The sequence below is a fragment of the Manis pentadactyla genome, chromosome 1 (assembly GCF_030020395.1).
Source record: "Manis pentadactyla isolate mManPen7 chromosome 1, mManPen7.hap1, whole genome shotgun sequence".
NCBI classification, from domain to species: Eukaryota; Metazoa; Chordata; class Mammalia; order Pholidota; family Manidae; genus Manis; species Manis pentadactyla.
Window position 1 is genome coordinate 70,611,643 of NC_080019.1, and position 14,805 is coordinate 70,626,447.

The following is a 14,805-nucleotide window of genomic DNA, read 5'->3' on the forward strand; positions in this document are numbered from 1 at the left end:
CCATTATTTTAGAGTCTCATGTCTCTTTTTGTTAAAACACGTAACATTACTGACTTAGGCCCAAGAGTGATTCACGTTTGCTGAGGGATGTTAGCTGACATCCTTCACAGAAGCAGAGGAGCTAACTCAAAGAGCAGGTTGGCCTCTGGAGTCAGACTCAGATTCAATTCTTGATTCTAACACTTAGAAGTTACGTGAACCAGTTAACCTCTCTACGCCTTAGATTCCCCATTTAGAAATAAAAAAAACTAACAAGGGTTGTGATGAAGATTAATTAAATAGAAAACACTTAGCACAGTGCCTGGCCCTCACAAAATGTTCGGTAAAGGTTAGTGGTGGTTGTTATTTGAATAAGCAGCTACAGCAACAGCTAAAAGATCGCCTTGTTTCTCCATCAGCTTTTTACTTTCTTCACACCAATCTGCACTTGTCTCCACCCAATCCAATTCTAACCAGTTTTTCAATTCAACATTCATTAAGTAATTACTATGGCAAGGCAGCGAGTAAAGTGCAGATGAGAAAATCAAGATATATTCCCCATCCTCAAGGAATTTTTAATTTAATAGAAACAATATAATTTATAGTATATGACAAGCTAAATTTAAATTGTCTTACAATTAAGACAAGCTTTAAGATATGCTTACTAAAGGTTCAAAGTATTGAGTTCATCAGATGGAGTTACTCATTTCACGCAGGAGGAGTGGAGGAATAGATTTTCAGATGGAGGTGACACGAAAGCTGGCACATATCCCCTCTCCCTGGAATGCCCCACACCCATCTCTTTTCTACTCATCTTTCCAGGCTTATTAATTCCAATAATCATCTCTTTTTGGAAGTCTTCTCTTATGCTTTAGACTGAAGTGAGTGCTCTTCCTCTGGGCTCTCCATTAGAGCATTTAGCACTCTAAATGACACTGGCTTGCTTGTCACACTCAGTATACTATGGGTTCCTTAAGGCGATACTGTAGCTTACTCGTGTTAGCATCCCCATTGTCTAGTACCTACCAGACTCTCACTACATGTTTGTTGGATGAATAAGTAAAATTCAACAAGCAGAAAATATGACTGGGCCATTCTAAACAGGATAGTAACATAAACAATGACATGGAAGTGGGAAAGCACAGGACTTGTGTGATATTAGCAACTGGTCTCTTGGCCCAGACGGAGAGGTATCTCAGGAAGAGGCAGAGAAATGAGAATAACGAGAGATGACTAGAAAGTAAGCAGGACCAGATTGTAAAAGGCCACTTTCTAAAGCCTACCTACCACCTAAGTCACATATTTAACAAATACAATCATAAAAATGTCAAGAACTAGGATAAAAGATTCAATCATTCAATCACTGTGGAATATAGGGTCGTTTAATATATTCCACTACTGATAGTCCTATGACTCTGACTGCCTGGGACAGTCTCAATTTAATCTGTTGTCCCAATTTTATAATTAATAGCATCCTTTTCATTCCCCAAAGTATCTCTATTTGTATAACATATGATCATTCTAGCTAAGGGAGAGATTTTATTATAGGTTATATAACCAGTTAAAATAAAAGCCTGTAAACTTCTAAATCTGCAAAGATTTGGGAGGAAAAAATGTTAGTAAAAGGTGATAAATTTAATAACTGCAGTAATCACGTAAAAACATTATCTGACATAGCAAGTTATGTACATGAAGGAAAAAAGATGCACTTTTGACGAAGTAGTTAACTTACTGTCAATTTTCTTTTTACATTTCTTCTAGTTTTATATCCATAACTGGCTCACTCTATTTTAATTAAGTTCCTTACTTATAAGCAAAATGGAAAAAAAATATTATAAATTTTCTACATAAAATTATTCTACAACTTTGGTACTACTATGTAATACAAGTCTGTCATGTTAATAATACTATGTCAGAAAACAAATGTCTTTATTAAAAAATTCTTTAAGTAAAAGCCTGAAAATATGACTCTGTAGATTTTTATCTATGTTTTGCCCTTTTCCTGACAAAGTAGACCTGGATTTCTTGGGGGGAATTATACTCAAAGTACTCATCTCTTCAGACTTTTTGTAGCTCCAAATAGCCATGTGGCCAAATTCAGGCCAATGAGTTCTAAGTGGAAGTATTTGGTAAGGATCCAGGGAAAATCATCGTTCTCTTGATAAAGACAAAGGCAGCTGGCTCATACTTTCTGTCCTTTGCCCTCTGCCTTTCTCCTTATTGCTGGACGCAGACTTGATATCACAACCTGTAGCAGGGAGCTTGCAACCGTGAGAACCAGTCACTCTCTAAAGATGGCAGATGACCTTTTGTCTGAGATTTGCTTTGCAATACCATATTAATTATATTTGTACTTCCAAATCCTTCAGTTCTGAGATTAGTGTATGCCAGACAATCACATGCAGACAATGGTTGCCTGGAGTGAGGGTAGGGGGAACACTAAATGCAAAAAGGCATCAAGAAACTTTTTGGGGTGCCACAAATGTTCTCTATCCTGATTATGGTGGTGATTAAACAAGTTTATACATTTGTAAAACTCAGCAAACTGTACAGTTAAGATGGCTTCATTTTATTGTATACAAATTATGCCTTAGTAATTTAAAAAAATCACTTACTGGACTAGGTCATAATATTTAAACATATTAACCTGCAGACCTTTTTTAAGAAATAGGAACATAATATTAGTTGGCTTCACTTAAATTATTTGTTAGTTCTATGGCATCAGAACAATATAAATTATTCTGCTGGAGAAGAAAAACACAACAGCTGAAATGAAAAGTACCCACTCATGCAGTATTTGTACAAACATCTATATTTCTTTTGGGAAGAGATTAAGTCAGGAAGACCTGACTCAACAGTTTTAAGAAAAGCAAATAATTCAATAAGAAATAATAATATACTTTCTCCTTTTTACCTCTTAGAAGCAATATATAAAGAAGTTTCCAGAAACTTAGTGATATTACCAGTTGGGGGAGCAAAAAAAAATAAACAAACAAATGTGCATGTAAAAATACTGTTGACTCTTGATTAAACATTTATAGAAGGTGTCAGTGGCCAAATTAAATGAAAAGAACTGTCTAAAATGGAGAAAAACAGACTTGAATATATTTCATAAAAAATGGGTATGATGTTAAATGAATTTAGGTAATGATAGTTTGAACACGGTAAACGAGTGTTTTTACTTCTTTTTCACAGGCTTTAATGTGATAATGTGCATGGTGAATTCCCAAAAGAGTTCTATGGGATGCAGTGTCCCAAACTTATTTCAGAGCATCTCACAGGACTTGGTTGAGGGAGTCACACTTGAGGACACACTGTTGCAGGATAACAGTACAAGCCAGATCAAACCAGGTTCCTCCTATATTTATTTTCATTCCTCTGTTTGGAGAAAGTAATTATGCCTTTAAAAAAAAATACCTCCTTTAAAAATATAAAAAAGAATCTAAATTGTTAGTAAATTTTGGCTTATCAAGGAAAAGTGAATATGTTCAGATTTTTAGACTTATAACTTAGAGCATATGTACAGCTAGTCATCTAGCAGAGTTGATTCCATCTTCTAAAAACAACCAACTACTAAAATCTGTGGGGTAAATTCAACCAAAGAAAAATCCTTTCTTTAAAAAGAGACTTAGAATTTATTCTCAGACTCTCATGCTTAATAATCACATTACTTTGAACAAATCATATACTACCACAAAAGCTCAATTTCTTGGACTATAAAGTACAAAGCTGGATTACATGAACTCTGAAATGTTTTAGCTCTAAATATGATATTTCCCAACTTACTACATTTAACATTTATTAAACAAAGTGATACAATCTTTTAAAAAATACACCTTACATATTTTCAAAATCATCATGAAGTAAGAATTCTGTTTGCCTAACACCTCCTTTACATTTATCACTTAAAACTTTAAATGTGAGATTCATTTTGGTAAAAACCAGATTCTTATGTTCCTCTACTGTCTGAAGTATAACTATATATTAAACATGCCTAGGTTTATGGGTAGGGGAGAGCGACAATGGACCACAGTTTATTAAGTTTGAATACCTGAAAGCAATGGATTATCGTTCAGACAGAAGCAAAGTAGATGAACATGATGTGTTACCTTTTGACTGTTAATTATTTTTAAAACCGAAGTTTAACTTTAACATAGAGAACAATGTTCTAGTGGACAAGCAGAAAAAATGTAGCAATATTGACATTAATAAATATTCTTTAAGAAATATTAATTATTTACCTGTAAGGGGCCCAAGATAGAGCTTGTTGTATACATAAAAAAGAGACGAAGATAACTCAGAACATTTGCAAATGCAAAAAGCCCTTCCGCGACCAGTGTAGGATGGAATGCATCCCAGTCCTTCCGATCAGCAAAATCATGAAACTAAAGGCAAGAAGAAAAAGCCAAAGGTAAATAGCTCTTTCAGTTTAAGAAACAGAAACACATATTCTGACTGTTGAAAGAAAACTGTTTTAATTATGTCTCCTTGTAGGGGATCTCCATTTATATTTTATCAAGTTCTCTTCTTTTAATAGAAAAAATGTTATTTTAACTAAATAAAAGATTTCTGTATATGTGAGGCATTATCACTCTATATAAAATGATTTTCTCAAAAATTATTAGGTTTAAAAAATTTTTTTACTTTTTATGATGAAATGTTTTCTAGTTTTTCTTAAATTCCACAACACGAATTTTTAAGTATGTTTACTGTCAATTAATTATCATATTAAATTAACCTAGCCCTTTGACTCAGGATTCCAGAATAAATCATAAAAGTTCTTCTTCCTTCTAAATACCAAGAAAGAGTCCATTATTATACATAGACTTAGAGTGGCCACATGTTCCAACTGCCTGGGATAGTCTCAGATTATATACCAGTCCCTCCTGGCATAATTATTATTTCCACTCTCAAAGTGCCCTGGTTTGAACAATAAATTATATGGGCATCCTATTTCGAGAACTAAAAAGACCAGTCTAAAAAAACTAAGAACATTCAACCTCTTTATTGAGCCATTTATTCATGCATGACCAATTTTTATTTTCTCAGTACTTTCACAACTCTAGTTAGTGAACATATCTAACAAACATGTTCTATACTACTGATCATTTGAAGGAAAATAGTTTTTTAATAAAGTAAAATGATGTAAGGTAACCAGTGTGCTTTTGCTATAGTCTATAAATCAGTCAAAAAAACCCAAAATATTGTATCTTTTATAATATATGTTGAATGTGGTATCTCAGAAGAATTCTAAACTCAGGGTTTAAACAAAGATAGTTAACATACAATTGATTACTCTTTCTGGGAAGAGGGGAGCTTAAATCTTTACAGAAGTAAAATTTCAACAAGTCTATATGGTTAGATTTTTGTCAAATTCTAAATTTAAAAATATAGGTATCAAAAACTGAAGGAACAATACAGCAGCAGACTCACAGAACCCAAGAATGGACTAAACAGTTAACAAAGGGAAAGGGACTGGGGAGGATGGGTGGGAAGGGAGGGATAAGGGGGAAAAAGGGGCATTATGATTAGCACACATAATATAGCGGGGGGGGACATGGAAAAGGCAGTATATACAGAGAAGACAAGTAATGATTCTATAGCATCTTACTACGCTGATGGACAGTGACTGTAATGGGGTATGTGGGGGGGACTTGATAATATGTGAAGTCTAGTAACCATAATGTTCAAATAATTGTACATTAATGATATAAAAAAATATATACAGGTATCAGAAAAACAATTATATTTCTATCACTTTTTAAGCTGTGGAAGATAATCATGATTTGGAGTGTTAAAAGATTATATAATGAATTCCATTCAGATAAACTTTTTCTTTTAGGCAGATATAAAAATAACTAATACTAATCAACTAAAGTAACTTTGTGTTCTCATTTTAAGTATTACAGGTTAATGAGGTAAATGAACCTAGCTCAGATATAAGGAATCAGCATTTGGTAGAAAGGAAATGCCTAGCTAGACCTAGATTTAAATCCAGTCTTTGTTCCTTACTGTATGGTCTTAGACAAGTTACTTAATATCTCTGAGCTTCTGTTTTCCTTATTTGAAAATGGGGATAAGGACAGCTGTCTCATAAAATTCGTGTGAGGATAAAATGAGATAAAGTATAGCAAGCACCAACCATGGCGCCTGGCACATAATAGGTAACCAACATTTAAAGGTAATTAACATCCTGTAAACCACTGGAAAGGAAGGAAACAGTGTACACTGTTCCCTTGCACAAGGATAGGTTTAAAATGAAAATACATCAAGTAACAGATTTGGGCCAATGTCACTCAGAGTTACATAGCTAACCATGTCAGGGCTTTCCTACAAAAACTTCATTTGTACCTCCAACTGACATAGTTAATAGTCACCTTGTTGTGGGCGACCACTTTGAGGGCAAAGGTTGCCAAATAAAGTGAATTCATGACAAAACTGAGTTGATTACGAGATTCTTCTAAAAAGTCTTCCAACCCTTCATACCAGAGTCTTTTAATGTCTGACCAAATCATTCCTAAAAAAAGGAAGGAAAAATAATCAGATAATGCTCTCTTAATTCAATAATAAACTAAAAAATACTTTCAGGGTCAAAGTATTAAATAAATAACACACACGTCAGCTATAACTTCATCCAGAAGAAAAAAATAACAACAATTTAGTTAAAAGTTCTCAAAATTTGAAAAAAAATAACCATAAGTTTTATATGACAGTTTCTTTTCCAGAGAAGTGTTTTAATAAGTGACATGAAGCACAGAAAATGAATAAATTAATGCTAAACACACACATGCCCCAGAGGCTCAGTTTCTGATCCTTTTCTTTTCTCTGCACTGACTGCTACAGTGTCCAGTCTACTCTAATGATTTTAAATACCATCTTTAAGTGGCTGACTTTCAAACTTAAATACCTCTGAACTCAACATATATTTATATAATAATTAGTATCTCTAAACCTGTCTCCTAAACTTGGCTTACTTGTATAGGTACTTGGCTACTCTCATTATCCTTACATGTACAAACTGAACTCCTCATCTCTGCCCCCAAATTCACTGCCATTGAAGAATTCCTCATCTCAGCTAATGGCAACTCTATCCTTCTAGTTGCTCAATCCAAATGTCCTTCAATCATCCTTGACTCACATTTCTTTTAAACCAATAGCAAATCCTGTTGGCTCTATTTTAAAAATACATTTAGGAACCAACCCTTCTCGCTACTTCAACTTCCAGCCACCATCCTGTCTTGCCTGGACTGCTGAAATGGCCTACCTGTTCTCCCTGTTTCTACTCTGATCTCCCTAAAATCTATTCTCAACCCAGCAACCATAGTAATCTTATTAAAATCCAAGTGTTACTTCTCTCCTCAAAACCCTGTAATAACTCCCAGAGAAGAAAAGATTAATTGCTGGTCAGAACTCTTTCTCCATGAGAATATAAACCTCATGTTATCATCTATTAAAGTGGTTTCCTTGGAAACACACTATATTAAGAAAAATATGGAAGGTCAGCTGTGTTCAACACTGCTATAAAAACCACCAATTGGGAAACTGCATCTGGACTGAGAGATGGACTCATAGACCCTGAAAGTATGCACAGCCAGGACTATATAAAAACATGTTAAGAAGGAAACACAGGGGCCTCATCATCCATATGGACTTATCTCACAGAATTGAATTTGCCTACTATGGGGCTGGAAGCAGTCCCAGACTTCTGTAAGAACTGACAGTTATGATGTATTTGAAACTGTCATGCTGACATACTATACTTCTGGTCTCGTATCCTTCTACAAAGCTACAAACCTGGAGCCAGGTTTGTGCCTATTGTGTCCTGTGAGTGAACGGCAACAAGAACAAGATCACTGCTGCTGACTGTGCAGAGGGGGTACTGCACCTCCCTCTTATCTCATTATACTCAGAGCCACAACTAAATGCCTTACAACGGCCATAAGGCTCCACATACCTTTCCTCTTGGACCTCACCTACCAATCTTTCCTCCTACTACTCTGGTCACAGGACTCCTTGCTTCCTTGCTGTTCTCTGAACACACAAGACTCCTGCCTTAGGTAGGGCCTCCCCAGTGGCTCTTCTCTCTGACTGGAAGTTCCTCACATAGAAACCTACTGGGCCAACTCCTACTTCACATCTTTGCTCACCACCTACTCGGATTATCCTATTTAAAATTGCAAACCCCATGCCCTGACTCCCAGTCTCCCAACTCTGTTTTGCTTCTTTCTTTAGTACTTACCACTTTAAACACTGGATATAGTTTACTTATTATATCTGTTATTAATTGACTATGTCCCCCAACTTTGGGTAAACTCTTCAAGGGTAAGATACTTTGTTTTATTAACCAATGTCCTAAATGACCTCAAGAGTGCCGGATATAAAGTGGGTGCTCAAAAAAATTGCTAAATGAATAAATACACACAAACAAAAAACAAACAAACAAAAAAACCCACTTTCCCCTTTTTTGGTCAAAAGTACCTCCATGGTTCCTAGAATTACCAGAGAATAACATTATAATCCTAGACAGTTTTATGATACATTCCTTCATTAAAATATATTCAAGGAAAATATAAAGTGACAAAAGAATAGAGTGTTGCAACATAACATATAGGTGAAATCAAGATAAGCCAGTCTGAATCATTCTCTTGCTTACAAGTAGGCAGAATAATTCCTTAGGGAAGCACATGAAGCATTCTTGAAACACTCTGTTCATAACACCTTAATTATACAATATTCATATTTCATGTGGAAAAACATTTAAAAATATTTACAGATATTATGATAGGGAAAACACTTAAAAAAATTCCACTTGGGTGAGCTTCTACTTAAAATTAATAGATAAAACCTATCTGAAAACATTAAACCAAATAGCCTACATTTTATTAACTCAAATAACACTAAAACACTAAACTAAGAAGAATGCTTACTATGCAATATTATGCCTGAAGAAACTTGACAAAACTTACAACAGGAGTTGGATTAGATTTTTGATTAAAAATAGGCAGACATGTGGAAGAACAGTGAGTACCACTGTCAGGAAGTTTCCATCTTCTGCCCAACACTCCCACCACAGTGAAGCTAATACACTTGATTTATTTCATATTTTTGAATTGGATTGGAAGAACAAAATGATTTAAAACTATTATTAGCAATGAAATCACTACATAGTTCAATGTACTACATTTTAGGGCCCTTTTTGTTTTTCAAAATTAGTAACATTAGTAAGCTGTCATTCCATCATGGTGGGATTCCTCAAGGTCTGCTCCTAGGTCCTCTCTTTTTTCATTTTATACTTTCTCAAGTGTCTCATCCTTACCCACAGTTTCTTATGTAACCTATATACAGATTATTCACACATTGCTAACTCAAGCTTAGACTTCCTCTTGAGCTCCAGACTACGATATTCAATTTTCTGATTGATATTTCTTTTGGGTATCTTAAAGGCTTTTCAATTTCATCCTATCCAGACCACACTTGGGATCTACCCTCTCACAAATCCCTAAACCTAGGACTCTTCCAAAATACCTGCCTTGCTTAATAATCTCCCTCTCCTTCACTTCCTATATATCTACTGATTTACTGGTACTGTTACACTGTAAATATCTCTCAAATCAGTTCCCTTCTCTTTTTTTCTACCACAACCATCGTTAAGTCCCAGGTACCATCAGCTTCTATCTGCATTACTGCAACAGCCTCCTTACTGGTCTCCCTCCACCTACTCCTGCCACAGCCCTATGATCACAGCCCCAACACGGTAGCCCAGAATGATCTTTTCACAAGGCAAACCTAATCATGTCACTCACCTACTTAAAAACGTCAATGATTTTTCCATTGTTCTCGGTATACCTTCAAAATTACTTAACATGAACTACAAGGCTGTCCACGGTCTGGTGCAACATCCATTTCTACAGCTTCATCTTGAATTCCACTTTCCTGGTTCTTCCTCCAGCCTTTATTCAGTCTCTTCTTTGCACCATGGCTCCCTCTAACCATGGGATCTCTGAATGTAACTTTTATATCAACCTAGATTAACTTTTCCCTCCCAATTATCCTAGTTAACTCCTATTTATGCTTTAGATCTTAGCTATTTGTCACTTTCTCAAGATAGCTTTTCCAATCTCCCTGATGAGGCAAAACACCCTGATAATATGCTTGCTCTCCTAGCTCCATGACCTTTACTTGGTGGCACTTAACATTTATAATTTTTCATTATCTGTGTGCTGCTTAAGGTGTCGGTTTTTTGCCTTAATTAGCTCATAAGCTCCATGAGTGCTGGGCCATAACTGTTTCTGCCTGTACTTGGACAAAGTAGGTATAAAGCATTTAAAAAATAATTTTTATAATAGCTGTTCTACTATATTCTAACAGTAAAAAACTAAGTAAAAGAATACCATTAATATTCTGTGCACTCATCAACACATTGTTTCCTTTTTCCTACCTTGCTTTTTATAATTTAGACCTACTTTTTTCTGGAGGCTAAGGGAAAGAATAGAAAACAAATGTACAAAAGTCAGGGATCATGAGTCAAAAGTCACTGTGCTCACTGTGTGCTATAATAAATTGATCCAAGGAGTTCCATTAGACAAGTGGGCAAAGAATTCCTACATGGTTCCTTGGAGCAAGTTCAGATTTACATATTTAAAGAAGTCCAGATTAATCTAATTACTTAATAGGCTTAGAAGACATCCTTAGCAATGTTTATTCAGATCTAATTGTTTCAAAGCCAAAACTGTGCTGAGAAAAGTAAAATAATTACTGCCTTACTTTACACTGCACTCTTTTATTGAGGCAGAATATGATTAGAAAATTAATCACATTGTATGTGTGTGCATGTGCATGCTTGTGATGTGCGCTCAATACTGTTATTAAAACAGGACCATTATGATTAAAAAGGAGCAGCCAATTTTACCGTTATTATGAAATTCAATGAGAGCAGCAGTATTTCTGCTGTCCAAAGAGTGATATGCTTTGAGTTGAATTAGTTTCTACTCACTAAGAAATATAAACTTTTGTTTAATCTTCTATAGATGTGAGTAAACTGAATCTTCCTTACAAAGCAAATATTCTTTCTTTCTCACTGCTATTTAAATAACATGTTATAGATAAATGACATAAAATTTCCTTTTTATGACTATGGTATATATAACAATCTTTCAGAAATAGTTTCAATGTATAGAGGTAAAATGCTTCTTACAGAATCCTTTCAGCCTAGTATTGTTTAACTTACTCAAACAACAGTATAAACAAATTTCACATTGTTAAGATGTACAAAAATGTAATTTGGAACTATGTACAATAGGGTATAACCTATTTCCTAAATTAAAATATTAAATTTTAGATAAGATAGAAATAGAGGAAACAGGAAAATATTAACAAGAAGAAATTATTTAATTATATTTAACCAAGAGTTCGGATATATATTATTTTTACTTTATTGACCTAATTTTAAACATTAATGCAGCATGGACTGAATACTTCTGAAAGTAAAACTCTGAATGAAATCAAGTTACTTGACATTAACTAATTTCCAAATAAAAATCCCAAAATATGTGAATTATTTTTATAGCTAAAGGAGCAGTAAAAGTGAACACTGTACATTTTTTAGCTCTTCTCAAATTATTTCATAATTTAAACAATCAAGAACATATTATTTAGTGAGTGTTTTTTACCAAACAAAAGACTAAATTTCATATCTTTTTACTCTATAGCAAATAGTAGAGATAGGTAGGAAATTCTGAGGTTAAAAATAAGGTTGAAAATCCAGATGGAAATAAATAAAATGTCACTAAAAGATGATAAATAAACAATGAGTTTATACTTTAACTCCCCACTCTCCTTCCCTCACCCCTCACCTCTACTGCCAAGAAAAATAGGGCAAGGGCAGTAAAAACTGCAGAAGGTCATTAAAAATGTTTATTATACAGCATAATACTTATAAAAAACAAGTTTTAGAAAATAAAATGTCTTGTATTAAAGGAAAGAAAACCTGCCATTTGTAAAGAGATTTGGTTACCATACAGAAAACTGATTTATAGAGTGAATCACCAGGGAACCATTTAAATAATGTTTCTACAATAGAGAGAAAGTAAGATGTAACAAGAAAGTTCATAGGTCATTAAAAGGAAAACTAATGATATAATAAAACAAAATAGTTAACTATTTAAATGCAACCAAGTATAAAATGTATTACATTTCAAAATACCTAAGAAAAACATTCATGCTCTTATACCAAAAAAGCATTCATCAGCAAAATTTGTTTTTGTTTAACAATTATGAACAATTTTAGAGACTGAGATATAGAATTTTTAACTTCCATGTAATTAAGTAATATTAAATAAGAGACCAGCTTCTTTATCGTGAAGTTCTAGAACATAGAGCTTAACAAAATTGTTAGTTAAATCTTCAATGATCATGGAAGTGTTCAAATTCTTGTGGTAAACAGTGTAAAATTACAAATTGAATGCAGATGTTTATAATGCCACCAAGCAAGGGAGAATTAATTGACTAGCTAAAGGCAGAACCTTTTGAACTAATTTGATACTTACCAATAATCCATAGTATAAGGAGATAGTCTATTCTTTCAAGAGCTGGCCCCATTGTGTTTTTCTTATCCTCATTGTAGACAAGAGAGTATAGGTTTAGCAATAGCAGGAACGTGAAATATGATGCTCCATGAATAATAAATTTCATAAAAGGAGTGTGAATGATTCTACCAAACTGAGATTTGGGAGCTATCAAATAACAAAGTGACAAGACTGGCCAAAATATGCCAACTGTCAAAACAGTCATTATCTTCTTACAGGTGGGCTTACGTCGGTAACCTGACATCTGTCCAAACCAAACAGTATTCAGGAACTGCTGGCAGTTAGACTGGGACACAAACTGAAAAGGACACACATACAAAAAAATAAAAATAAAACTTATAAATATGATCTGATAATACCATTATTTAACCGATATTCAAAGTCTTAATAGTGTAACATCAATTCTATATATTCCATGTGCTTTTTTTTCCTTACATGTTTTAAGAGTGTAGAGGTTAAGAGCACAGACTTTGGAACCAGATCACCTAGATTCAAATCCAGGCCCTGCCACTTACTAAATGACCTTGAGCAAGTTTTTAAACCTCTCTAAGCCTCAAATCCCCCATCTGTAAATGGGGATAATAACAATATCTAGTCATAAATTTGTTATAAATGTAAATCTATTAGAATATTGCCTGGTTCATAGCATGCGCTACATAAGTATTGAGTATTACTGGCTTGTTTAGCCATTTTGTACCATTTAATTTATAAAAACTCATAAATAATGTTTATGAAATTTCCAAGTTAACAAGCACACACGATAAAGAAACTTCAGTTTAGAAAAACTAGTGATTTCAGTTTCTAGAAACCATGATGACAACATTGCAGAGCAGTCAAGGTCTAAATCAGACATATATATGTTCCATGAAAACACTCAGAATTTCTTAAAATATATAAAAGATACTCTTAGATTTGCTTAAAAATGAACTCTGTGTGAGAAGGAAAAAAATTCCCAAATAAGAGGAAAATTCTAGTTCAAGCACAGAAATTAACTTACCAAAGTTTACTACACCTTTTGGTTTACAAATTTCAGAAGCAGTATTTCCCCAACACAATGCTCATGCTGTGAAATGAGAACTTAAGGATTCTGGTATCTCTGGATACAATAATGCGATCAGGTTTGAAATGACCAAAGTAAAACACAAGTGGTCATAGTATCATTTAGGTATCTAAATAATATTTGGTTAATCTTCTGTTTTAAAATGACTTATACTGAGATACAATATAATTTGCAGAATACAACACTACAGTAAAATGACCTTTTTTATCATTGATGTTTATTATGCTTATAATCTTCAGGGAATATCCTAACATACTTTTTCTTGGCAGTTCAGGCTATTCAATCCTTATTCTGTTCAAATTCCAGTGTTCTTAGGGAATCTTTCTTTTTTAAAGTTTTTTTTTATTGGAATATAGTTGATATACAGTACTGTATCGGTTTCAGATGTACAACATAGTGATTTGATAATTATATACATTACTAAATGCTCATCACAGTGCTATCGCCTGTAACAATACCAAGATATTACAACATTATTGGCTATATTCCCTATGTTGCACTTCCACTCCTATGACTAATTTATTTTATAATTTTGTAATTGAAGTTTCTACCTCTTTATTCCCTTCATCTTTTCAACCCATACTTACCTCCCTCCCTTATGGTAACCAACAGTTTGTTGTCAGTATTTATGGGTCTATTTTTGTTTGTTTTGTTTTTTAGATTCCACATATAAATGAAATCATATGGTATTTGTCTTTGTCTGGCTTATTTCACTTAGCATGATACCCTCTAGGTCCATCCACATTGTTACAAATGGCAAGGCTTTTTTTTTTTTTTTTTTTTTTTACAGCTGAGTAATATTCCATTGTGTATATGAACCATATGTTCTTTATCCATTCATCTATCAATGAGCACTTGGGTCGCTTCTATATCTTGCAATAAACAGGTGTGCATGTATCTTTTAAATTAGTGATTTTGTTTTCTTTGGGTAAATTCCCAGAAGTGGAACTGCTGGGTTGTATGGTATTTCTATTTTTAGTTTTCTGAGGAACCTCCATACTGCTTTACATAGTAGCTGTACCAATTTACATTCCCACCAACAGTATAGGAAGGTTCCCTTTTCTTCACATCCTTGCCAACATTTATTTCTTGTCTTATGGATAGTGGTCATTCTGACTGGTGTGAGGTGATATCTCACTGTGGTTTTGATTTGCATTTCCCTGATGATTAGTGATGTTGAAC

At 33.9% G+C, this 14,805-nt stretch overlaps 1 protein-coding gene across 6 annotated transcripts in view; it reads right to left on the reverse strand.

Moving 5' to 3' along the window:
* TRPC1 (transient receptor potential cation channel subfamily C member 1) overlaps positions 1 to 14,805 on the reverse strand; it is a 65,021-nt gene that overhangs the window by 8,473 nt on the left and 41,743 nt on the right. For all 6 annotated transcript variants that reach the window (XM_036877266.2, XM_036877267.2, XM_057498264.1 and 3 more), the window contains 3 exons: positions 12,525 to 12,861; positions 6,357 to 6,496; positions 4,221 to 4,364 (listed from right to left, as the gene is read on the reverse strand). In XM_036877266.2, coding sequence (XP_036733161.2) covers positions 4,221 to 4,364; positions 6,357 to 6,496; positions 12,525 to 12,861 — 621 coding nt within the window. The remainder of the gene's footprint in view (positions 1 to 4,220; positions 4,365 to 6,356; positions 6,497 to 12,524; positions 12,862 to 14,805) is intronic.